This window comes from Equus asinus, chromosome 4, assembly GCF_041296235.1.
Source record: "Equus asinus isolate D_3611 breed Donkey chromosome 4, EquAss-T2T_v2, whole genome shotgun sequence".
NCBI classification, from domain to species: domain Eukaryota; kingdom Metazoa; phylum Chordata; class Mammalia; order Perissodactyla; family Equidae; genus Equus; species Equus asinus.
The window spans coordinates 19,674,499-19,699,412 of record NC_091793.1 but is presented as its reverse complement, the minus strand read 5'-3'; the positions used below and the strand labels follow the sequence as shown (position 1 = coordinate 19,699,412).

The 24,914-nt window shown below is 50.0% G+C and overlaps 1 protein-coding gene across 2 annotated transcripts; it reads right to left on the bottom strand.

Moving 5' to 3' along the window:
- Nucleotides 1–11,701: 11,701 nt before the first annotated feature.
- On the bottom strand, nucleotides 11,702–16,159 carry LOC106845104 (cytochrome P450 2D14-like). 2 transcript variants are annotated; one of them, XM_070506783.1, is made up of 9 exons: nucleotides 15,862–16,159; nucleotides 14,993–15,164; nucleotides 14,178–14,330; nucleotides 13,926–14,086; nucleotides 13,397–13,573; nucleotides 13,081–13,222; nucleotides 12,665–12,852; nucleotides 12,052–12,247; nucleotides 11,702–11,954 (listed from the first exon to the last, which is right to left on the bottom strand). In XM_070506783.1, exons 1-9 carry the CDS (start codon nucleotides 16,048–16,050, stop codon nucleotides 11,776–11,778), a joined length of 1,557 nt encoding a protein of 518 aa, XP_070362884.1. In that variant the 5' UTR covers nucleotides 16,051–16,159; the 3' UTR covers nucleotides 11,702–11,775. The 2 variants fall into 2 exon arrangements, with proteins under 2 accessions (XP_070362884.1, XP_044634439.2); XM_044778504.2 differs by having other exon boundaries at nucleotides 12,052–12,193.
- Between the last annotated feature and the right edge of the window lie 8,755 nt (nucleotides 16,160–24,914).

The window sequence follows — 24,914 nt, the reverse complement described above, 5'->3', positions numbered from 1 at the left end:
AAGAGGCAAATCTGTGCATCACCCCACACAAGGGCCTGCCACTGTCTGGCTGGAATTATGGATAACAGGTGTTCCCTCTTGCTCAGCCTCTTGCTCAGCCTCCAAGCAGGGGTGGCCACACCATGCCAGGGCAGGGCCACTGCCCACTGGCCTCAACACCCTCCTTCTTCAAGAAGAAAAGGGACAGGTTACGAGGCTGAGTTTTTAAATCAGTGAAGCTGATGGGAACCTTGAGACTAAAACCCACTCAGATGGGAGGGGGCAGGAGCCCAGAGGGTGGACAAGGGGCATTTCTGGGTAGGGATCAGGGGGTCAGGCCCCCTCCCCCATCCCTGGTGTATGTGAGGCAAGTTCTCAATCTGGAGTCATCTGGAGAATTCTGTCACCCAGATGAAGCAGTGCCTGCAGGAGGAACTCCCCAGCCCCATGTCCCCCAGTTTTCTCCCTCCCTCAGCCCCCAACAGTAAGAGGACCAGCTTCTTCCCAGGATGCCTCTGGACATCCCCCACCCAGAGATGGCCACCCAGAGATGGCTTCCAGTGGCCGGGGCCTCTTGCTGTTGGCTTTCAATGTTTGCAGTTCCTGCTTGGCTGTGAGAGCTGCTCCTCCCCTTCTGAACGCCCGCAGCCCCACTCTCCTGCATGGCCCAGGGCCAGAGGGTGTAGCCTGCTGGGACCCAGTGGGCCTTCCTCAGTTTACCTGGCCTTCACTGCAACTGGCCTTTGTCCTCTGCCCTGAGTCTATCTGTGGGCATGGCTGCGCTGCCAGCGGGTGCAGGGAGGGGCCAGGGAAGGTCAGTGCAGGGGTGGCCAGAGAAGTCCTGATCTGTCCTCTCCTGGTGCTTATCTGGGTTGTGGCGTTGGGGGAGGAGAAGGATGTCCCCACCCCCAGCCTGACTCCCCAGAATCGTACTGAGTCCGATTTGATCCTGCCGCCCACCTGCAGGTTAGGCTCACACTCCCCAATGTGGTCACAGCTTCGTCCCCAGAAGAAGTCCTTGCTTTCCCTTATCACACCTGTATCCTCCTGAGAGGCATTCCACTGAGAGGTCTTGGGCACTTGCCTGATGATGAGAGGAACCACGCCTGCAGGGGGTGGCTGGGAGACAGAGGGGGCTGAGGTTCTCCATTGAACCTCACACCACACACTTGACACACAGACACACCTCATCACACACAAACCATTCATCCATTCCCAGACTCTTACCCTTGTGCTCACACATGCACACACACGCACAGAAATCTACACACCCACTAAGCCAGCCACACTCTCAACACTCACATGAACACAGACACACTTGCACACAAGGCAGAGGGATTCCATCACATGTACACCCAGACCCAACATAAGTGCCCTGGTTCTCATCAATGCTCACAGATGCCTGGACGGGCCCTCTTGTGGTGCAGGCTTCTCCCTGTGGAGCTCAGGGTCCCCACCTGGCTTACAGCACAGCCCAGATTCCTAGGTTCTGGCCTGGCCATGGCTGGTTTAAATCTGGGTGTTGGGGTGCAACAGGGTGTTCCCTGGGCTCCCCATTTACCCTGACTGGGCAGTTGCTGGAGCCCAGAGGCCCTTCCCCAAGTTGTCACATCCTCCAGTCACTTCCTGAGGGATATCCTCATCCCACTGCTTTCTGGTCTCTATGGCTTCTGAGTAGAAATCTGATGTCAATGTTATCGAGGACGGATGCTTTGTTCATGACGAGGTGTGTCTCCCATAGTTTTTGCTGCTTTCAAAATTCTCTCTTTGTCTTTTGACGGTTTGATTATGACGTGCAGGTGTAGATCTCTGATTTTATCCTGCTTGGAGTTCACTGAGCTTCCTTGATGTATAGATTAATAGTTTTGGCCAAATTTGAGGTGTATTCAGTTTTCCATGTTTCTACAAATATTCCTTCTAGTCCTTTGCGTCTCTCTTCTTTTGCTAGGACTCCCATTAGGAGTATACAGTTTACTTGATGGTCCCTCACAAGTTTCTGAATCTCTGCTCATTGTTCTGCATTCTTGTTTCTGTTCCTCAGCCTGGGTCAGCTCAGCAGATTTGTCCTCATGTTTGCTGATTTCTTTTCCACCTGTTGAAATCTGCTCTTGAGTTCCTGTAGTGAAATTTCATTTCAGTTATTGTACTTTTGTACTCCAGAATTTCTACTTGGGTCCTTTTTATAATTTCTGTCTCACTGCAGATGTTCTTTAATTGGTGAGACATCTTTCTGCCTCTTCCCTTTAGTTCTTAAACACAGCTTCATTTAGTTCTATGAGCATACTGAATTAGGCAATATGCAATATTCGTCCAGTAACTCCACCCTCAGAAACGTTTCCATTGATTAATTTTTTCCTGTTTATGGGCCATACGTTTTTGTTCCTTTGCATGTCTTGAAATTTCCTTGTTGACAACTAAACATTTCAAGTCAGATAATATGGCAACTGGAAATCAGTTTCTCTTAGTTCCCCATGGTTTGTGTTGTGGTTTTGTATTGTAGTTGTTTCTTTGCTTAGTGACTTTTCTGAACTAAGTTTACAGTCTCCATTTCTTGTTGTGTGTAGCCAGTGAAGTCTCTACTCGGTTGGCTTAGTGGTCAGCTAATGATGGGTTAGAGATTTCCTTAAATGTCTGGAACCAATAACTCACCCAGTCTTTGCTGCACAGAGGTGCTCTCTGTGTGTGTTGGGACACGCTTTCAAAACTCAGCCAGGATTTAGAGTTTACAACTTTCCCTCTGCCTTCACTTCTGGTTTCTGTAGAACCTCCAGGTCGGTCAAAGAGGAGAGTTTAGGACCCAACTCCCAGGTCTTTCCTGAGCCTGCACACAGCTCCACACAGCCCTACACACAGGGATGGCCCCTTAGATTCCTTCGAATACGTCAGAGTTCTTCAAAGCCCCTGTGGACACCTCATGCCCCGGCGTCTCCTTTTAACTTGTGCAGTTAGTGTATCATTTGACCCAACTGGTATCCGTTGACTCAAGCGACTTTGATTTTCAACAGTGGCCTCTCATTGCTTTCAACCAACTCTCTTGAGAAAAGGCTGTTTGCACTAAGGGAGCTCTCAGGGCAAATGTAGACATGCCTGCACATGGGATCTTCCAGGGAGCCCCTATCCAGGTAAAATAGGGACAAATCTTGGGAAATGAGATTTTAAAAATGCTCCATGTCCTGTGTTCCATCAGGAGGCCTCCCTGCATGTGGATGGTTCTTTTCAAGGCTACTGCTGAGCTGGAGAGTGGAGGATAGGACCAGGGAAGTGGAAATGCCACAGAGCTTGCTGTTCATTCTGAGATTCAGCCATGTGTCTTCACAAAAATGGTCCTGAACAGGTGTGACATTTTGGTTCATTCCAAGACTTCTGAAAAGGTGTCTGATCATTTGGCCAGATTTTTCATTGCTCATCTGGAGTGGCAAATTTTCAGATATCCACCATTTTTGCTGATACTTCTGCTCTCCTGAGGGGTGTTTATGAGAACTTAGATGTCTCAAAATGTGTCCACTCAGACTTGACTAATAGCTCAGCTGGGTATAGAATTCTAGCTTGGAAATAACTTTCCCATGGAATTGGAAAGACTTTTCTCATTGTCTTCTACCTCGATGATTGGTGTTGAGAGTTTGATGCCACTTGAATTCCTCAAACTGTGTCTTCTCTCTTCTTTGTAACTCTGCAAGTCTTTAATCTCTTGTGGTCATCCCGCAAAAGCAGGAGAAATCTGTGACGGAAAATTTGATTTTAATGTGGACTGATGACACAAAGAGGATGTGAAAAGCTTTCCTATTTGCATTGAGATCTCTGACAGAGCTGGCCTGGACACTCAAGCAGGTCCACAATGGCTTGAGGGAGCCAGAAGAGGAAACTGGCCTGGCTATTGACTGTGGCTTTGGCATGGGCTGGGGTGAGGGCTCACCTATGTTGGCAGCAGCTTGGTGGTTTCAAACTATAAGGGGGACCAAAGGAGAGAGCACCAGGGATTTATTATCAGCTGGTCCAGATGTGAGGGACAAGGGAAGAGACAGAGGTGATGCTTAAAAGTGTCAAATGTCAAACATCAGAAAATGGAGTCACACACCTCAGATTGGAGAAGAATTCCAGCAAGCCAGAGGCCCTGACCGTCCTGAATGAGCCTCCTCTGCCTCCTGCTTCCTTTCCAGTTGACAGGGACTTGAGGCCACTCCTTTACGTTGGAGAAATCCTAGCCTTTTATCAATGCTGACCTGCTCCCCTGGCATCTGCAGTCCCTTGGCCCTGGAAAACTTCCTCCCAGCAAGGGATCCACAGGTCATGCCTGTTTGTGCTTTTCAGAGGCCTCTGAGGTGGAGAGAAAGGAGGAAAGATACCTGGGTAGGGTCCCCCAGCTCCTGAGGAAGCCGTGGCTGGGCTAGTTCCCAGCCTCTGACGTCCCCAAGACTCATCACCACGAATGACGAAGTATCAATAAATCCAGAGTTGCTGCTTCTGCAGGCTCACCTGCTTCCTCTCAGGGGCCTCACGTCTTCACAAACCTGGTGTGGCCCCGTCCACACTCCCTGTCCCAACAACCTGCAGGAACTCCCCCTCCTCCCTCCAAGCCCTGACTCAACAGTGGACACTCTGGAGTGGCTGAAGGGGGCCCTGCTGGCTTTCTGACTCAGTGCCAAGGGGCACACCAAGTTCCCTGAGTGCTGAGAGCTGGGAGCTCCCTGCCATGAGGGTGCCTGGAAGACGCTTGTGTAATCCCTGGCTGGGATGCTGTTGGGTGGGCTCCTCTGGCATTAGAGGTGTGGAGGGGCTGCTTTGGCCCTGAGCACCTGTGGTCCCCAAGCTGTTACCTAAAGGCACCAGGGGGTCTGCCTGACTCAGGTAAGCGGACAGAAATCTTGGGCACTATCGGTGTGCTCAGTCCAGAGCCAGTCAACTGTAGGGGTGGGGACTGGTGGAGAGGATGGCAGTCCCAGCCCTTAGCCAGGGCTCCATGCTAACAAGGTCATGGTTCCAGAGTTGGAGCAGGAATGCACGACCCAGATGCAATTTGGTAAAAATCATCTCATGGGCTGAAAGGGAAACATGGGCCAGGGCAGAGTGTGAGTGGCCCAGAGTCACAGAGTGCCCTGGGAGAGCAAGGATGAGAGTCTGGGGTCCTCCTCCATGTTCCCCATGTAGCCTCCATCTGCTCTGGCCATCTGACTCTCACATGGGTCCAAGGCTGACCCATGTCCCTAGGGCGTGCCTGTGGCCCAAAGGGCTCATTCTCTGCCCCTGGCCAAGCCTCCTGAGAGCCCAGCCTTCACGGGCCACTCAAAGGGTCGTGTTATGGGTTGGAGCCCAGACTAGTGTCCTCCTGCGACCCTAGCTGTGCGAGGCAGCTACTACTGGGAAGATACCTATTATCATCCTTGAGGGCCTGGGAATGGGAGCCCTTCTGATCTTGGGGTAACTAAGAGGCTCAGGGAGGTGCTCACTCCTGGACTGCCATCAGGCTTCCCAGGGAGGGTGCTGGCACCTGGAGGACTGAGCCTGGGTGTTAACCTGGCACATCTCTTCCCAGCCGTCCCTGAGTTCCCAACCTATTGGGGTGTCATAGATGAAGTGGGACAGCAGACTTGAGAGCGCTGGCCGAGCTCCTGGCCCTTTTTGGGGTGGGTAGTGTAGGGGCTGGGATGAGGGCATCCAGGCCAGGTGACTTCCTTGTACCAATTGGTAAAGTCTGCACGTTTGGAGGGTTCAAATCCTGCACACTGTAAAGCAGTGACTGGCCCCTCACCAGCCCCAGGGAGATGACCCTGGGAATATTCTGCCAGATCACCATGTCTCTGTTTTCCTGGAGCCTCAGGCCATGCCAGATCATTCATGCTAACAGTGTGACATGTGATGGGGACCCTTCATCTCCCTGTATCTGTCTGGCCTCTGGAGGGGCTGGAAACTTTGTAACTCCTGTAAGCCACAGAGGTGCTCCACGCCTGCGACACCAACCTCAGTAAAATCACTGGACGCTGAGTCTCAGTTGTGTTTCTCTGACTGACAATGTTCTGTGTACGTTCACACTTTATTGGTGGGGTGTTAAGCACTGTCCGTATGAGTCCCCTGGGAGAGGACAAATGGAAACCTGTGCCAGGCTCTCCTGTGTCTCTGTCTGCCTGTTCTATGTGCCTTTTACTTTTGCTGATTTAATCTGTATCCTTTCACTGTAATTAACCATAGCTGCTGTAAATGGAATGTTTTTGTCCCCTAAATTCATATGTGGAAACCTAAACCCGAGCGTGAAAGTATTTGTTAGTGGGGCATTTGAAGCTGATTAGATCATGAGGGTGGTGTGCTTGTGAATGGGATTGCTGCCCTTATAAGAGAGAGCCCACAGAGACTCCTTGACCCTTCTGCCAGGTGAGGACACAGTAAAAAAGCTGACTGTATATGAACCAGAAATTGGGCCCTAACAAGACATCAAATCTACCAGAGTCTTGATTTTGGAGCCGTCAGCTTCCAGAACTGTGAGGAATAAATGTCTGTACTTTGTAAGCCACTCATTCTATGGTGTTTCGTTCTAGCATCCCAAGCAGACTAAGACAGTAACCTTGTATATAACAGCATTTCTGAAGTCTGTGAGTCCTCTGGGAAATGATTGAATATACGATGGTCTTGGGAAACCCCAGACACACTTGGCTTCAACAGTGGCATTCAATAGAATAATCTTGACCTAATGGAACATGGTGAAGGCTTAGTTTGGGGAAGAAAAGAATGGTGGTGGAGGTTGATGAACCTTCAGCCGAATGGTTATTGCATGACTGTAGCATGACGCACAGCTGCATTGTGGTCAGTTACCGGAGGGAAAAGTTACCTCTGGAATTGACATGATAGAGGGCACAACCTTGGAGGGGTTAGCTCACTGCATGTGTAAGGAAATGCAAAAAAAAAAAAAAAAAAGGCAAAAAACCCCGCAACCCTCCAAAAGAAGCGAATATACAATCCTACGGTAATGCTCTATGTAATTAGCTGAAATGAAAATAAAACAGAGGGTGAGGCTACATGCTGACACTGCACCGAGCTTGGGTCTCATCTGGTGCGAGTTGTGGCCATTTGTGTCAGGGATGTTCCCAAAGGGGAAAATTATGCTGGGACAACAGAAAGCACCTGTAATGCCTCTGGTCACCAAGAACATAGTCCAAGATGGAGTAGGGCAAAATGAGGAAACTAATGAAAAGTTCTCTTTAAACTGAGAAGGTGGATTATTCCTTCCCTCCTTTAAGTGCCATGTGGAACTTTCCAGATGAAGTGGCTGATCTGCACTTCTGGATTGGCTTCATAGTGATCAGGATATTCGTCCACCACAGCCTAGAAATAATAACGGAAGAAAAACTAGAAAATTCACAAATATGGGGAAATTAAACAACACATTCATAAACAACCAATGGGTCAAAGAAGAAATCATAAGAGAAAGCGGAATAGCTTGAAATGAATGAAAACGATAACACAATATACCAAAACTTATGGAATCCAGCAAAAGTCCTGTTCAGAGTGAAGTCTCTAATTGTAAATGGCTACATTATTACAGATAGCAAATCAATTTCCTAGCTCTACATCTCAAAGAACTAGAAAAGGAAGAGCAACCTAAACTCAAAGGGAGCAGAATGAAGGGAATGTTATAGAGCAGAGATAAAGGAAATGGAGACTAGATGAATAATAGAGAAAACCAATTAAACCAAAAGTTGGCTCTTCAAAAAGATCAAAGCTGACAACCCTTTAGCTAGAGGGACTAAAAAAAAAAAAGAGAGAAGACTCAAATTACTAACGTCCGAATTGAAATTGGGCACATTACTACTTTTTCCACCAAAATATAGCGTTATAAGAGAGTACTGTGAACAACTATATGCGAACAAATTGAATAACCTGTTGATGAAATGGACAAATTCTAGAAACAGACAAGCTACCAGGAATGAATCATAAAGAAATACAAAATCTGAATAGACCTTTAATTAATAAGGAAATTGAATAAGTAATCAAAAATCTCCCCAAAAAGAAATGCCCTTGACCTGAGGGCTTCACTGTTGAGTTCTACCAAATGTTTAAAGAAGAACTAACACCAATCCTGGTCAAACATTTCCACAAAATGGAAGAGGAGGGAACACTTCCGAACCCATTCAATGGGGCCAGCATCACCCTGATTTCAAAGCCAGAGAAAGACACTACAAGAAAAGAAAATGACAGACCTATATCCCATATGAACATTGACGAAAAAATCCTCAAGAACATATTAGCAAACCAAATTGAGCAGCCTACTAAAAGGATTATACAGGTGGGAAAGGAGTATGTCCAGGTGGGGTTTATTAATGGATTCAAGAAAGTTTCAACATACGAGAACTGGTCAATGTTATACACCACATTAGCAGAATGAAGAACAAAAACTACATGATCATCTCGATTGACAGAGAAAATGAATTTGACAAAATTCAACACACTTTCGTGTTAAAAACACTCAATAAACTAGGAAAAGAAGGAAACTACCTCAACATAACAAAAGCCATATATGAAAAACCCACAGCAAGCATGATAGCGAATTGTAAAAACCAAAAACCTTTCCTTTAACATCAGGAATAAAGAAAAGATGGTCACTTTTGCTGCTTCCATTCATCAGAGCTCTGAAGGTCATAGCCAGGGCAACTAGGAAAGGAAAAGAAATAAAAGGCATCCAAACTGGAAAATAAGAACTGACACTATCTTTGTTCGCAGATGATATGAGATGGTATGTAGAAAAAACTAAAGATTCCCCAAAGAAACATGTTAGAACTTACAAATTCAGCAAAGTAGCAGGATACAAAGTCAATGCACAAAAACCAGCTGTATTTCTCTACACTAACAATGAACAATCCAAAATTGAAATTAAGAGAACACTTTGATTTACAATAGCATCAAAAAGAATAAAATACTTAGGAATTAACTTAACCAAAGAGGTGAACGACTTTACCATGAAAACCACAAAACACTGCTGAAGGATGTTAAAGAAGACACAAGAAAATGGAAAGACATCCTATGTCCATGGATTGGAAGACTGAATATGGGAGAGACATCCAGACCACTCAACGTGATCTTCAGATTTTATGCCGTCCCTATCTAAATCCCAATGACATTTTTGCAGAAATATAAACTTGATCCCAAAATTCATATGGAATCTCAAGGGACCCCAAATAGCCAAAACAATCTTGAAAAGGAAGAATAAAACTCATACTTCCTGATTTCAAAAATTACTACAAAGCTACAGTAATCAACACACTGTGGTAGCAGCATAAAGACAGAGACACAGACCAACGGAAGAGAATAGAAGGACCGGAAACCTACCCTCATCCACAGTCCAATGATTTCGACACAGGGTACCAACACCATTCAATGGGGAAAGGACAGTCTTTTCAACAAATGTTGCTGGGAAATCTGGGTATCTTAATGCAAAAGAGTAAGTTGGACCTTCACCCGCCACCACATACAAAAATTAATTCAAAATGGATCAAAGACTTGAATGTAAGAGTTAAAACTAGAAAATTCTTAGAAGAAAACATAGGACAAAATGTTCTCAAAAGTGAGATATGGATATGACATACGGATATGGCACCAAAGGCGAAGGTAACGAAAGAAAAAGTAGACAAGTTGGACTTCATCAAAATTAAAAATTTTTCACATCAAAAGATACCATCAACAAGATGAAAAGCCAACCTATGGAATGGGAGAAAATATTTGCAAATGTTTCACAGACATGCCCTGCTTAAGAAGGAGAACAGGTTCTGAGATGTGTTGATAGGCAATTTTGTTGTTGTGTGAACATCACAGAATGTACTTACAGAAACCCAGATAGTGTAGCCTATTACACACCTAGGTTGTATGGTACTAATTTTATGGACCACCATCAGACCTGTGGTCTGCTGTTGACCGACACATCGCTATGCGGCACACGACTATATCTGGTAAGAGATTAGTATCTAGAATACACAGAGACCTTCTAAAACTCAAAAACAACTACAAGAACAAAATACCCAACCTAACTTTAAAATGGGCAAAGGAGTTGAATAGACATTTCTTCAAAGAAGATACATAAATGGACAAGAAGCACATGAAAAGATGCCCAACATCACTCATCATTTGGGAGATGCAAATCAAAACCACAGTGAGATATCACTTCTCACCCATTAGAATGGCTACTAGCATCAAAACAGGAAATGGTTCGGGCTAGGACGTGGAGTATCGGAACCGTGGTGCACCGCTGGTGGGAGTGTAAAATGGTACAGCTCCTGTGGAAAGCAATTCAGTGGTTATCTATTGAAAATTGAAAGCAGAGTGTCAAAGTACATACATTCGTACGTATGTTCACTGAAGCATTATTCACAATAGCTACAAGGTAGAAGCAGCCCAAGTGTTCAATGACAGATGAAAAGATAAGGAAAATGTGGTCTATACATACAATGGAGTATTATTCAGCCCGAAAAAGGAAGGAAATACTGAGACACTCCACAACATCGATGAACCTGAGGGCATCATGCTTAGTGAAATAAGTCAGTCACAAAGAGACAAATACTGTAGGATTCCACTGATGGGAGGTCTCTAGAGTAGTCAAATTCACGGAGACAGAAAGGATAACGTCGGCTGCCAGGGGCTAAGGGGAGGGGGCATGGGGAGTTATTGTCTAACGGTGACAAGGTTTAGTTCTGCAAGGTGCAAATTGTTCTGGAGATGGATGGTGTGATGGTTGCACAACAATATGAGAACTTAAAGCATTGAACTGCACACTCAAAAATGATGGAGATGGTAAATATTATGTTGTGTGTTTCCCCCCACCACGCACTAACAAAATGTAGATACTCAAACAAATATGACCATTTTTCTGTAAGAGTCAAAAACCAGCAGGGTGGGCGGTGCAGTAAAAAGTTTACCCAGTAGTTTTCAGGGTTACAATCCCTGTGCATTCCAAAAAACTGCCTGGCCCTTGACCAGCTGCTGGGAAGCATGCCCTACCCGCTTGGGATGAGAGTGTCTTTGTAACTTGGGCTTAGTCACACCACACAGTGTCTGCCAACAATGTGCTTCATGGTGGGGGCCTTGGGCTACACTGTTGGACCTTGAGAGGGGACTGAGTAACTGAGGTCAGCCATGGGGCTCTCCGAGTCTAAGTTACTGACTTTCAACAAAATCCCTGGACACCCAGACTTGGGGGAGACTCCCTGGTGAGCAAACTCTCTGCTTGTGTCACACATCACTGCTGGGAGAACTGAGCACTGTCTGCATGAATCCTCAGAGCGACAGCTGGAAGCTTGTGCCTGCTCTTCCTGAACTCTGCCCACGTGCTTTTGACCACTGCTGATTCTGTCTGGATCCTTTCTCTGGAAAACCATAACCGTGAGTATAACAGCTGTTCTGACTCCTGTGAGTCCTTGCAGTGAATCCCTGATCCTGAGGGCGCTCACCCGGCCCGGGATGGGCTGATTCCATCAGAAGCCCATTCACACTCCTCCTGCCCCCTGACACCCAGGAGTCAAGACCTACATGGACTCAGTCACCAACCAGGGCAGCCAGTGTTAGGTCTGCATGGGTGACTGGGGGTAAGCTGTCACCTTCTGAGTCTCAGTATACCCATCTCTGAAATGGGGTCAAATGCCAAGTAGCGCTGGATCAGGAAGGCATAGGACCTGATCCTGAGGAGGCTGCTGAGGCCACATCACTCCCAGGGTGCTGTTCAGGGGGCTCAGGTGGGACTCAAGCCAGGTTGGAGCCATCAGAATGGTTTATTGGACATCAGGTGCCCCGTGAGGGACACGGTTGGGGGCTTGCTGCCCTCCTCTAGCGGGGCTCAGCACAAAGCTGGTAGGGGGCCGGGGAGACCAGGGTGCCAAAGACACCATGATCGCTGGGGCGGGGCTGCCCAGCAGGCACCGAGAAGCTGAAGCGCTGCAGGAGGCAGGTGAAGAAGAGGAAGAGCTCCATGCGGGCCAGGGGCTCCCCGAGGCACGAGCGGCGGCCTGTGGGTGGGGATGGGGGTCAGTGAGCCTGGGGGCCTGGGCTCCACGCCTCCAAGACTCCCCAGGAGGGGCAGCGAGCCGGGTTCCCCACAGGCACCTGCTGAGAAGGGCATGAAGGCCTCCTGCTTGACGAAGTGGCCCTGGGCGTCAAGGAAGTGCTCGGGGTGGAAGCGGAAGGGCTTCTTCCAGACGGTCTCGTCCTTCAGCACCGATGACAGGTTGGGGATGAGCGTGGTACCCTGGCAGGAGATGCCTGGCATGAGTGGGGTCTGGGGTAGATGACTCCCTGAACCCTGCCACGAAACACACATGGGCCACACTATCTGCCTGGCACACACCTGGACTCTTTGAAGTCAATAACACCCAAGAAGATCACGGCACCCTCTCTGTCCCCATGGAAGGGCAAAGTGACCTGCCTCCCATGGAAGCCCTCACTGCCACCTGTGCTGCATGCACGGGCTCCTCCAACAAACTTAGGCATGTTTTAGTGTTTCTTACCCACACCCCAACCCTGGAACTGGGCTCCCAGTGTACACCGCCAACCCTGCCTCTGCTTTATTCCCACATCCACCCAGGCTGGAGGGTTGGTGCCAGTGGAAATGAGAATTACATGGCTCGGGTTCCATCCTGGCCCCACCTGACAATGGCCATACTGGGGCTACCAGGGGACAGGTGGAGCTGAGCTGGGCTGATGAGGGCCGCAGGCCTACCTTGGGAATGAGGAAGCCCTGCACTTCAATGTCACGGGATGTCATGTGGGGCGCGCCCAGTGGGGCGATGTCCCCAAAGCGCTGAACCTCGTGGACCACGGCCATGGTGAAGGGCATGCGGGCCTGGTCCCCCATCTCTGGTCGCCGCGTCTGCCCTATCACCTCATCGATCTCCTGTTGGACACGGCCTGGACAGACAAGCGTCCCCACAGTGGTCAGAACCCAGGGGGCTGCACCCCACCCTCCTCCTGACTCCTGTGCAGGGGCTGTGCCCACATGGAGGAGAAGGTCACTCTGACCTGTGAGCCTGGGCCCAGCCTCTGCTCAGAGCTCCTGGTGGCCAAACGAAGCTCAGGGCCCCCAGCCTGTCCCCCTCCACCCCGGCCCTTCCCACCGGGCCCCAAGGCTGGGCTCACGCTGCACATCCGGGTGCAGGATCATGAGCAGGAGGGCCCAGGCCAGCGCTGTTGAGGTGGTCACCATCCCAGCGGCAAACAGGTCAGACACCACCAGGCGCAGGTTGTCATCATTGAAGCTGCTCTCCGGGTTCCCCTTGGCCTGGGCCATGCAGAGAGGGTGGGCTCATGGAAAGGGGGAGGAAGCCCCCCAGTGGCCTCCCACTCTGTACCAATCAGCCTGGATACCTTATCACTGGGGGATAATAAGGCCCCATCTTACCTGGGCTCACCTCATGGGCCCCTCAACCCACCACCTGTGTCCCTGGGGGCTCACCTTCTGCACCTCGTCCAGGAAGGCGTCAGTCAGGTCTCGGGGAGGCTGGGCCGGGTCCCTGGTCATCCTGTGCTCAGCAACCAGCTCATCCAGCTGGGCCATGAAGGCCCTCTGCCCAGGAAAGACCTTGGCGACCAGCCCCGGGATGTGCAGGAGCATGGGGATCGCGTTCAGCACCTGTACAGGCCATAGATGTGGGGTCCTGGGTCCTCCCCCTGCTCATTTGTTCACCTTGGACAGTCAAGTCCCAGCCGCTCCCAAGGTGTCACCATGATTGACCTGACTTCTCCTGAAGTCCATACCTCTACCCTCTCTCCTGCCTGGGTCCCAGGAGGATAAACCTAAAATCTACATCTAAGGGGGTCCAGATGCTTCCACTGAAGGAGGTAGAGGCTCCTTAGCTCCCTCCTGGGCCCGCTGACCCAACACCCATCTGTACAAATCGTCCTCCGCGGGGGCCCACTGCAGGGCGGAGGCCCCCCTCCACGGAGCTCGCCTGCAGGGCTCCTTGGCCCCCTCCACCCCTCACCTGGGGCAGGAAGCCTGACTGCTCTTTCAGTATGTCCTCTGTTAGGTCCAATATCTCAAGGAAGCGCGGGTCGTTGTAGTCAAAGCGGCGCCCGAAGGTCAGGGAGGCGATCACGTTGCTCACCGCTTTATTCAGGAGGGCGTCGGGGCTAAAGGGCCTTCCTGGGAGGGGACGGTGCAGGTCAGGGGGTCGCCTCCATCTCCTCTTCCCCAGACTCCACCCCTGTCTCCTGGCCCTCAGCCCAGCACTCACCGCCCTGGTCGGCGAAGACGGCACAGAGGTACGAGGCCTCCTGGGTCACCCACTGCTCCAGGGACTTCTTGCCCAGGCCGAAGTTGCGCAGGGTGGACACGGAGAAGCGCCGCTGCTCCCGCCAGGTGTGCCCATAGCGGGCAAAGACCACCCCTGGGGGCGGGGCGGACGTGGGCGTGGCTCAGCTGTGCCCCGGCCCGGCCTCTGCGCGCACTCTGCTCAAGGCCTGGTCTGCCATCCCCTTTGCTACAGGTCAGATCTGGGCCCCCTTCCCCGCCCTTCTCTGCCGCTCGGTTTGGTGAAGGCGTGGCACCTGCTCGGACAGCCTGGCCCCTGTTTCGCCCGTTCTAACCTTGTTCTCCTTGCCACCAAATCCCGCCCACTTTACATATCCTTCTGGCTGGGGACAGGTCCCAGCCTCTGCCCTCCCACATTGCTCGCCAGCTCTCCCCACGGGGACGGGTCTTGGTCCTGCTCTTGCCTCTGCCCACCGCGACTCGCTTCCCTTTCACGGAAAGTCTTGGCCCGCCCCCTACCCCGCCCACACTGACTCCATTCTCCTCCTTCCCGCCCACCCGGACGTCCCCTTCCTGCTCCCTATGGCCGGACCCGCCCACTCGCTTAACGCCCCGCCCACAGCTCCCACCCAACTCTTGCTTGGCACAGACTCCTTCCTCCACCTGCCGCCCCTACAATTTCGTTGACTGTTCCCTGCACCGCAGGTCCACCACCCTGTAGCCACTTGACCCTGCGGGGTCTCGGGTCACTGCGGGCCCTGTCCCCGCCTGGCCACTGTCCTCCCCTCCTCCTCTTGCCTTCCGCGTGCGGCCCGAAACCCAGGTGCTCCATCACCGGCACACGTGGACGGTCGGAGGTGTCCTCGCCGCGGTGCACCAGCGCCTCGCGAGTGGCCGCCAGCCCGTTGAGCACGACCACGGGCGTCCAGGCCAGCTGCAGGCTGAACACGTCCCCGAAGCGGCGCCGCAGCTGCAGGCCAGGGTCAAGGGCGTTGGAGAAGTCCTGCCCCACCCTAAGCTTTGAGACGCAGTCTCCTGGCTCTAGTCTTGGGGAATCCCTAGCCGCAGCAGCGGTGGGGTGCCAGGAATTTACCTGGCCTTGTGACACTAAGGATCACAACCTGTATGCTGAAGGACATCACGAGGTATCCGACCACCTAGCCACGACTTTACAGAGGTCACCAACATTGTCGGGTGGGCTAAGCTAGCATCTCATTTCATAGGTGAAAAAAGTGACATTCACAAAGGTCAGTGGTGGCCAAGGTCTCATAGCAGCAAAAGCTTTGAACCTGCTCACTGTCCCCTCCCAACCTCAATTTCCTGAATTCATTGGGGCTCATGACCAGATTCCTCTCGCACAATCTCAGGACCTTTCCTCCTGATGTCATCAGAAGGGACTCAGGCTCACAGAAGTGAAGCTCTGTCCCACTGTATCCCAAACGCTCTGCCAAGTCCCACCCCCTCCAGGCCTTTGCCCTCTCTGACCTTTGATGGGAAAATTCAAACTGTCCCCCAGGCCCTGCCCAGCTGCCCTCCCCCAGGAGGCCTCTCACACCTGCCTCCTCCTTTCCACCAGCTCCTTGTCCAGCCTGTGGCTTCACCCCCACCCACTGTCTGCTGACATGTATGGTCCTCAGCACCTCTGTGCCCACCTCGACCTTCCTCACCCGAGTAAAGCTGGAAACCGTGTCCTGGAAGTCCAACTGCAGCAGGTTGCCCAGCCCAGGCAGGGGCATGGGGCCTGGGGGGTAGCGTGGGGCCCAGCGTTGGCGCCGGTGCATCAGGTCCACCAGGAGCAGGAAGATGGCCACGGCCACAGCCACAGGTCCCAGTTTATCCCAGGTCAGCAGCCCCATGGCTGCCTCAGTGCACACTGGAGTCCTCTGGATACACTGGGGCCCCTCACCACACCAGGCACCAGGACCAGGCCAGGCAGGTCACTGTCACCAACCCTGAGGGTGTGACCAGCCTGGGCCCTTTATAAAGGGAACTGAGACTGACCTTTGCCCTCTGCTCTGAGCCTACCTGTTGACATGACCATGCTGCCAGATGGTGCAGGGAGGAGCCAGGGAAGGTCAGTGCAGGGGTGGCACAGTGGGTCTGTCCCTGCTGTCCTCTCCGTGTGCTTACCCTCGGTGGGGTTGGGGAGAGACAGTGTGTCCCCACTACCAGCCTGACTCCTCAGCATGGTATAGGAAGAACCAGGGGTCTTTGGACTTGATCCTGTCACCCACCTGTCACATTAGCCTCACCCTCCCCAATGATGTCACCGCCTCATCCCCAGAAGACATCCTCACCTCCCCGTATCTCACCTGCCTCCTCCTGAGTGACCTTCACCCCCCAGGTCTGTACTGTCCCTGGCTGTGGGGAGCTCACATGATCAGAGGGACCCCAGGGAGCATAGGGGGAATGAAGTTCTCCGTGTCCCTGACCTCACGCTAGCACACTCAGTACACACAGACACAGACCACACACTCACAAAGCACTCACACATTCTGACACAACCCACCTGCTCACATACTGACAAAGCACGTGACACACACATTTTCACACCCAGCAAACTACACACACACACACGTACCATTTATACACACACACACACACACACACACACACACACACACATAAACCGAGCACCAGGGCACCTGTCCTCAGTGGTTGCCTGGAACTGATCCCCTGGGCTCCCTCCTCTCCCTGCATGGAGGCTGGTATCAGAGAGACCCTCACCTGGCTGGGGTTGGCTCAGCTCCTCGGTTTCCCCGTGGTCATGGCAAAAACACGTTTGAATCTGGGGGTGGGGAGGCAGCAGGGTTGTTTTCAGAGCTCCCTAGTCACCCAACCCACCAGTTCAGAGGCCAGGAGACCCTTCCTAAGTTGGATACAGGCTGGTCCTTGGACCTCCTATCTCTCGAGGCCACTCAGGTGCTGAATCTCCTCCTGCCTGTGTCCACTTTCCTGACTCACAGAGATGTGGGGAGGGCACTCGCCCTCGTTGGCTGAGCTGCCAGGAAGCTCAAGGTACTAGTACGGCTTAGCATAGGATGTGACTCTGTCCCCAGAGGAGTGGGCCTGCTTCCTCCTCAGTGTCATTTGTCCTTGAACATCAGCTGCTCAAACTCTTTCCGGAAGACAAGGGGATGGAAAGCAAGGAATTTCTTTCCACCCGCACAGGCCTGCTGAGGGCCACACGGAATGGATTCCTGGGCCTCCCCCGTTACCGGCCTTCTCCGTCTCCCTGGGCCAGGTTCACTCCCACTGTGACCCTGAGGTCCCTCCAGGAAAGAGGCAAATCTGCGCATCACCCCGCTCCAGGGCCTGCCACTGTCTGGCTGGAATTACTGATAACAGGTGCTCCCTCTTGCTCAGCCTCCAAGCAGGGGTGGCCACACCATGCCAGGGCAGGGCCACTGCCCACTGGCCTCAGCACCCTCCTTCTTCAAGAAGAAAAGTAGGAGGGTATGAGGCTGAGTTTTTAAATCAGTGAAGCTGATGGGAACCTTGAGACTAAAACCCACTCAGATGGGAAGGGGCAGGAGCCCAGAGGGTGGACAAGGGGCATTTCTGGGTAGGGATCAGGGGGTCAGGCCCCCTCCCCCATTCCTGGTGTATGTGAGGCAAGTTCTCAATCTGGAGACATCTGGAGAATTCTGTCACCCAGATGAAGCAGTGCCTGCAGGAGGAACTCCCCAGCCCCATGTCCCCCAGTTTTCTCCCTCCCTTACCCCCCAACAGTAAGAGGACCAGCTTCTTCCCAGGGAGCCTCTGGACATCCCCCATTCAGAGATGACCATCTAGAGATGGCTTCCAGGGGCCATGTCCTCTTGCTGTTGGCTTTCAATGTTTGCAGTTCCCGCTTGGCCTGTGAAAGCTGCTCCTCCCCTTCTGAATGCCCGCAGCCCCACTCTCCTGCATGGCCCAGGGCCAGAGGGTGTAGCCTGCTGGGGCCCAGTGGGCCTTCCTCAGTTTACCCAGCCTTCCCTGTATCGTTCCTTCCTCAGGCCATGGACTGTGTTCCAGCCCCGCTGAACGTCCCACGTGCTGGGTGCTGGCGGGGCACTCGCAGCCTGGTGGGAGACAATGGTGGGCCCCTGCTCCAAGATGCTCATGCCAAGGGGAGGAGCAGGTTGGCAGAGAGCTGACAGGCCAAGCCAGCAGTGCACGGACTGCGCTGAGGGTCATGGGGACACTGCCCCAGCCTGAAGCAGGACTTTCTGGGAAGACTTCCTGAAGGACTTTGACTGGCTTGGCACCACAATTGAAGGTGACCTGGCAGTGGGACCAAAGGGCCACTGCAGAGTCCTGTGCATGGGGGTGAGGGGCAGTGGGAGGGAGGCACTTGGAAAGTCTGGCCAAAGGATGGCCTGGTGGTAACTGGGGTGTCTGGGCCTCCAGTCAGCAGGGAGACCAGTTTTGAGGCCACTCAACAGACCAGGAAGGCAAGACCCACGGACACCCTGGGGACTTCTCAGATCCAGCCTGTGGCCTTTCATTGGACTCAGTTTAATGTCCCGTCCTATGGACACCTACTTATTTTCCAGGACTGTCAGAGAATCAAGTGGTGTTAGCAGGTGGATAGGATGGTCCGACAGTTGGTCACACAGTGGCTCTGGTTAAACTGTCCTCAGCCACCCTTGTATTGGATGTGTCACACTCTCCCCCAGCAGTCGCCCTAAGGTGGATATGAAGGGCAGAGCCCGACATGCCTGTAATTCAGGCTGGGCCCCCCGATACTTGGGGCCTGTGGGCCAGGACAGCGCGGCCGTAAGGAAACCTCATGAGTACAATGAGCACACAGAACAACCGTGAGGCCAACGGCCTTTGCAATCATAATGCAATTGCAGGTCCCATTGATGAGGCACTTGCGTGCCAGGCACTGCTGCTCACTCTTCATGTCCTCCTCAGCCCTGTACAGCAGGTGGCTTTATGGCCCCAAAGGCATGGAGGAGACTGAGTCTCAGGGGCTACGTAAGAGGTCAAAGTCACAGAGCCGTATTCGGGGCCATCTCAAAACGCCGGCTCTGAGCTACTGCTGTACGTGTAACTTACTGAGATTCATTGTTTTGGAAACACACTCAGCCCGACCGCCCTGGGCTTCTGCTCTGGTGAAGCTGCTGCTGTAGAGGGGTGAGCATCCCCAAGGACCACGCATGTTACCAGGCAACTAGGACCAGGCCAGGCAGGACTCTCCCACCAACCTGAGGGCTCGACCAGCCTGGGCCCCTGTATAAAGGGAGCTGAGACTGGCCTTTGTCCTCTGCCCTGAGTCTATCTGTGGCATGGCTGCGCCACCAGAGGGTGCAGGGAGGGGCCAGGGAAGGTCAGTGCAGGGGTGGCCAGAGAAGTCCTGATCTGTCCTCTCCTGGTGCTTATCTGGGTTGTGGCGTTGGGGGAGGAGAAGGATGTCCCCACCCCCAGCCTGACTCCCCAGAGTCTTACTGAGTCTGATTTGATCCTGCCGCCCACCTGTCACCTTAGGCTCACACTCCCCAATGTGGTCACAGCCTTGTCCCCAGAAGAAGTCCTTGCTTTCCCCTATCACACCTGCCTCCTCCTGAGAGGCCTTCCCCTGGGAGGTCATTGGCACTTGCCTGATGATGAGAGGAACCACGCCTGCAGGGGGTGGCAGGGAGACAGAGGGGGCTGAGGTTCTCCATTTGCACCTCACACCGCACACTTGACACACAGACACACCTCATCACACACAAACCACTCATCCATTCCCAGACTCTTACCCTGATGCTCACACATGCACACACACGCACAGAAATCTACACAACCACAAAGCCAGCCACACTCTCAACACTCACATGAACACAGACACACTTGCACACAAGGCAGAGGGATTCTCTCACACGCACACCCAGACCCAATATAAGTGCCCTGGTTCTCATCAATGTTCACGGATGCCTGGACGGGACCTCTTCTGGTGCAGGCTTCTCCCCGTGGAGCTCAGGGTCCCCACCCGGCTTACAGCACAGCCCAGATTCCTAGGCTCTGGCCTGGCCATGGCCGGTTTAAATCTGGGTGTTGGAGTGTAACAGGGTGTTCCCTGGGCTCCCCATTGACCCTGACTGGGCAGTTGCTGGAGCCCGGAGACCCTTTCCCAAGCTTGTCACATCCTCCAGTCGCTTCCTGAGGGATATCCTCATCCCACTGCTTTCTGGCCTCTATGGCTTCTGAGTAGAAATCTGATGTCAATGTTATTGAGGACAGATGCTTTGCTCATGACGAGGTGTTTCTCCCATCATTTTTGCTGCTTTCAAAATTCTCTGTCTTTTGACGGTTTGATTATGACGTGCAGGTGTAGATCTCTGATTTTATCCTGCTTGGAGTTCACTGAGCTTCCTTGATGTATAGATTAATATTTTCTGTCAAATTTGAGGTGTATTCAGTTTTCCATATTTCTACAAATATTCCTTCTAGTCCTTTACTTCTCTCTTCTTTTGCTAGGACTCCCATTAGGAGTATACGGTTTACTTGACGGTCCCTCACAAGTTTCTGAATCTCTGCTCGTTGTTCTTCATTCTTGTTTCTGTTCCTCAGCCTGGGTCAGCTCAGCTGACTTGTCCTCATGTTTGCTGATTTTTCTTCTGATATCACTCATTCTATGGTATTTCGTTCTATCATCCCAAGCCGACTAAGACAGTAACCTTGAATATGACAGCATTTCTGAAGTCTGTGAAATGCTGGGAAATGATTGAATCTACGATGGTCTCAGGAAACCCCAGACACACTTGGCTTCAACAGTGGCATTTAGTAAAATACCCCTGACTCAATGGAACATGGTGAAGGCATAGTTTGGGGAAAAGAAGAATGGGGGTGGAGGTTGATGAACCTTCAGCCGAATGGTTACTGCATTACTGTAGTATGATGCACAGCTGCATTGTGGTCAGTTACTGGAGGTAAAAGTTACCTATGAAATTGACATGACAGAGGTAACAACCTTGGAGGGGTTGGCTCACTGCGTATGTAAGGAAATGCAAAACAAACAAACAAAAAAAAGGCAACCCCCCCTCCCCCCGCAACCCTCCAAAGGAAGCTAATATACAATCCTATGGTAATGCTCTATGTAATTAGCTGAAATGAAAATAAAACAGAGGGTGAGGCTACATGCTGACACTGCACCGAGCTTGGGTCTCATCTGGTGCGAGTTGTGGCCATTTGTGTCAGGGATGTTCCCAAAGGGGAAAATTATGCTGGGAAAACAGAAAGCACCTCTGTGGCCTCTGGTCACGAAGAACATAGTCCAAGTTGGGGTAGGGCAAAATGAGGAAACTAATGAAAAGTTCTCTTTAAACTGAGAAGGGGGATTTTTCCTTCCCTCCTTTAAATGCCATGTGGAACTTTCCAGATGAAGTGGCTGATCTGCACTTCTGGATTGGCTTCATAGTGACCAGGATATTCGTCCACCACAGCCTAGAAATAATAACAGAAGAAAAACTAGAAAATTCACAAATATGTGGAAATTAAACAAGACATTCATAAACAAGCAATGGGTCAAAGAAGGAATCATAAGAGGAAGCAGAATAGCTTGAAATGAATGAAAACGATAACACAATATACCAAAACTTATGGAATCCAGCAAAAGTCCTGTTCAGAGTGAAGTCTCTAATTGTAAATGGCTACATTATTACAGATAGCAAATCAATTTCCTAGCTCTACACTGTTACAGACTCTTAACATCAGCCCTGATATCAGTTCCCCCACATTGAACCCAGCGTATATGGGGTTAAAACTAAAACGCACCATCCCTTTTCCTGCTTCTCTAGCTCCACTCATATGTAAATACCTGTTTCTTTAAACTTGGACTCTTTGAGCTTTACAACTAAATGGGAGTTACAAATTGTTAAAAGCCCAGGTGGCCTGGAGTTGGAGGCACACTAAAGTTTAGCTAATTATGTGTCCTTGAGTTTGCCAGGAAAGCCGCTGTCTCAAGAATATCAAGGAGCGGAGGCGTCCCAGACCTCAACTCCTCACTCCCGGGGCTCAAACCCGCCTCAAACAGGAAGAGGAGACAAGAGACAACGGCGAAGGACGGAGGACGCCCACCTGCCATCCTCATATCTCACCCCCCCTCCCCCGCCTTTCTGCAAGCAGCCTCTCAAGGCCAAACGCAGGCTGGCAGGCTGGTGGGAAAACACCGACCTGCACAAGCTGCATGCGCCCCCTCCCCTACACAAAACCCCAAATAAAAATCCCTACCCATTCCTCATTGGGGAGCTAGCAATTTTTGAGGCATGAGCCCTTGCTTTGCTCCCTGTGCCTGGCATAGTGAAAACCTTTCCTCTTCCACTCAAGACTCTGTTCTCGTTATTTGGATTGGCATCGGGTTCAGAGACTGAACTTTCGGTTACAACACCTCAAAGAACTAGAAAAGGAAGAGCAACCTAAACTCAAAGGGAGCAGAATGAAGGAAATATTGTAGAGCAGAGATAAAGGAAATAGAGATTAGATGAATAATAGAGAAAACCAATTAAACCAAAAGTTGGCTCTTCAAGAAGTTCAAAACTGACAACCCTTTAGCTAGAGGGACTAAGGAAAAAAGAGAAAAGACTCAAATTACTAACATTAGAATTGAAAGTGGACACATTACTACTTTTTCTACCAAAATATAGCGTTATAAGAGAGTACTGTGAACAACTGTATCCAACAAATTGAATAACCTCTTGATGAAATGTACAAATTCTAGAAACAGACAAGCTACCAGGAATGAATCATAAAGAAATAGAAAATCTGAAGAAACCTTTAATTAATAAGGAAATTGAATAAGTAATAAAAAATCTCCCCAAAAAGAAATGCCCTTGACCTGAGGGCTTCACTGTTGAGTTCTACCAAATGTTTAAAGAAGAACTAACACCAATCCTAGTCAAACATTTCCACAAAATGGAAGAGGAGGGAACACTTCTGAACCCATTCAATGGGGCCAGCATCACCCTGATTTCAAAGCCAGAGAAAGACACTACAAGGAAAGAAAATGACAGACCTATATCCCATATGAACATTGATGAAAAAATCCTCAAGAACATATTAGCAAACCAAATTGAGCAGCCTACTAAAAGGATTATACAGGTGGGAAAGGAGTATGTCCAGGTGGGGTTTATTAATGGATTCAAGAAAGTTTCAACATACGAGAACTGGTCAATGTTATACACCACATTAACAGAATGAAGAACAAAAACTACATGGTCATCTCGATTGACAGAGAAAATGAATTTGACAAAATTCAACACACTTTCATGTTAAAAACACTCAACAAACTAGGAAAAGAAGGAAACTACCTCAACATAACAAAAGCCATATATGAAAAACCCACAGCAAGCATGATACCAACTTGTAAAAAGCTAAAAACTTTTCCTTTAACATCAGGAATAAAGAAAAATGGTCACTTTTGCCACTTCCATTCATCAGAGCTCTGAAGGTCATAGCCAGGGCAACTAGGAAAGGAAAAGAAATAAAAGGCATCCAAACTGGAAAATAAGAACTAACACTATCTTTGTTCGCAGATGATATGAGATGGTATGTAGAAAAAACTAAAGATTCCCCAAAGAAACATGTTAGAACTTACAAATTCAGCAAAGTAGCAGGATACAAAGTCAATGCACAAAAACCAGCTGTATTTCTCTACACTAACAATGAACAATCCAAAATTGAAATTAAGAAAACATTTTGATTTACAATAGCATCAAAAAGAATAAAATACTTAGGAATTAACTTAACCAAAGAGGTGAACGACTTTACCATGAAAACCACAAAACACTGCTGAAGGATGTTAAAGAAGACACAAGAAAATGGAAAGACATCCTATGTCCATGGATTGGAAGACTGAATATGGGAGAGACATCCGGACCACTCAACGTGATCTTCAGATTTAATGCCATCCCTATCTAAATCCCAATGACATTTTTGCAGAAATATAAACTTGATCCCAAAATTCATACGGAATCTCAAGGGACCCCAAATAGCCAAAACAATCTTGAAAAAGAAGAATAATACTCATACTTCCTGATTTTAAAAATTACTACAAAGCTACAGTAATCAATACACTGTGGTAACGGCAGAAAGACAGATATAGACCAACAGAAGAGAACAGAAGGCCCAGAAAGATACTCTCATGTATAGTCCAATGATCTCGACATGGGTAATAAGACCATCCAATGGGGGAAATGACTGTCTTTTCAACAAATGGTGCTGGAAAATCTGGATATCTTAATGCAAACGAATGAAGTTCGACCTTTACCCAGCACCATATATAAAAATTAATTCAAATGGATCAAAGACTTGAATGTAAGAGCTAAAAGGAGAAAACTCTTTGAAGAAAACTAAGAAAATTCATAGGAGAAAGGTTCTCAACATTGGATATGGCAGTAATTTCTTGGATGTGACATCAAAGGCGCAGGCAACAAAGAAAAAGCAGACAAGGTGGACTTCATAAAAATTAAAAATATTGCACATCAAAAGATGCTGTCAACAGAATAAAAAGCTAACTTGCAGAACCGGAGACATATTTTCAAATCACGTAAAGTCACGCATCGCTTAAAGATGGGGACACGTTTTAAAAAATGCATCCTTAGGTGATTTCATCATTGTGTGAACATCATAGCAGGTCCTTACACAAATCTAGGTGGTATAGCCTACTACACACCTAGGCTACATGGTACCAATCTTATGGGACCGCTGTTACACATGCAGTCGTCATACCCACACATTGTTAGGCGGCACA

Excerpts from the sequence above, each read along its gene's own strand:
- LOC106845104 (XM_070506783.1), bottom strand. The coding sequence starts at position 16,050 with ATGGGGCTGCTGACCTGGGATAAACTGGGACCTGTGGCTGTGGCCGTG. Across the intron at positions 13,574-13,925 it reads AGTCAGGCTTCCTGCCCCAG|GTGCTGAACGCGATCCCCAT; the intron begins GTGAGGGGTGGA and ends TGGCCTGTACAG. Across the intron at positions 13,223-13,396 it reads TCCTGGACGAGGTGCAGAAG|GCCAAGGGGAACCCGGAGAG; the intron begins GTGAGCCCCCAG and ends TGCATGGCCCAG.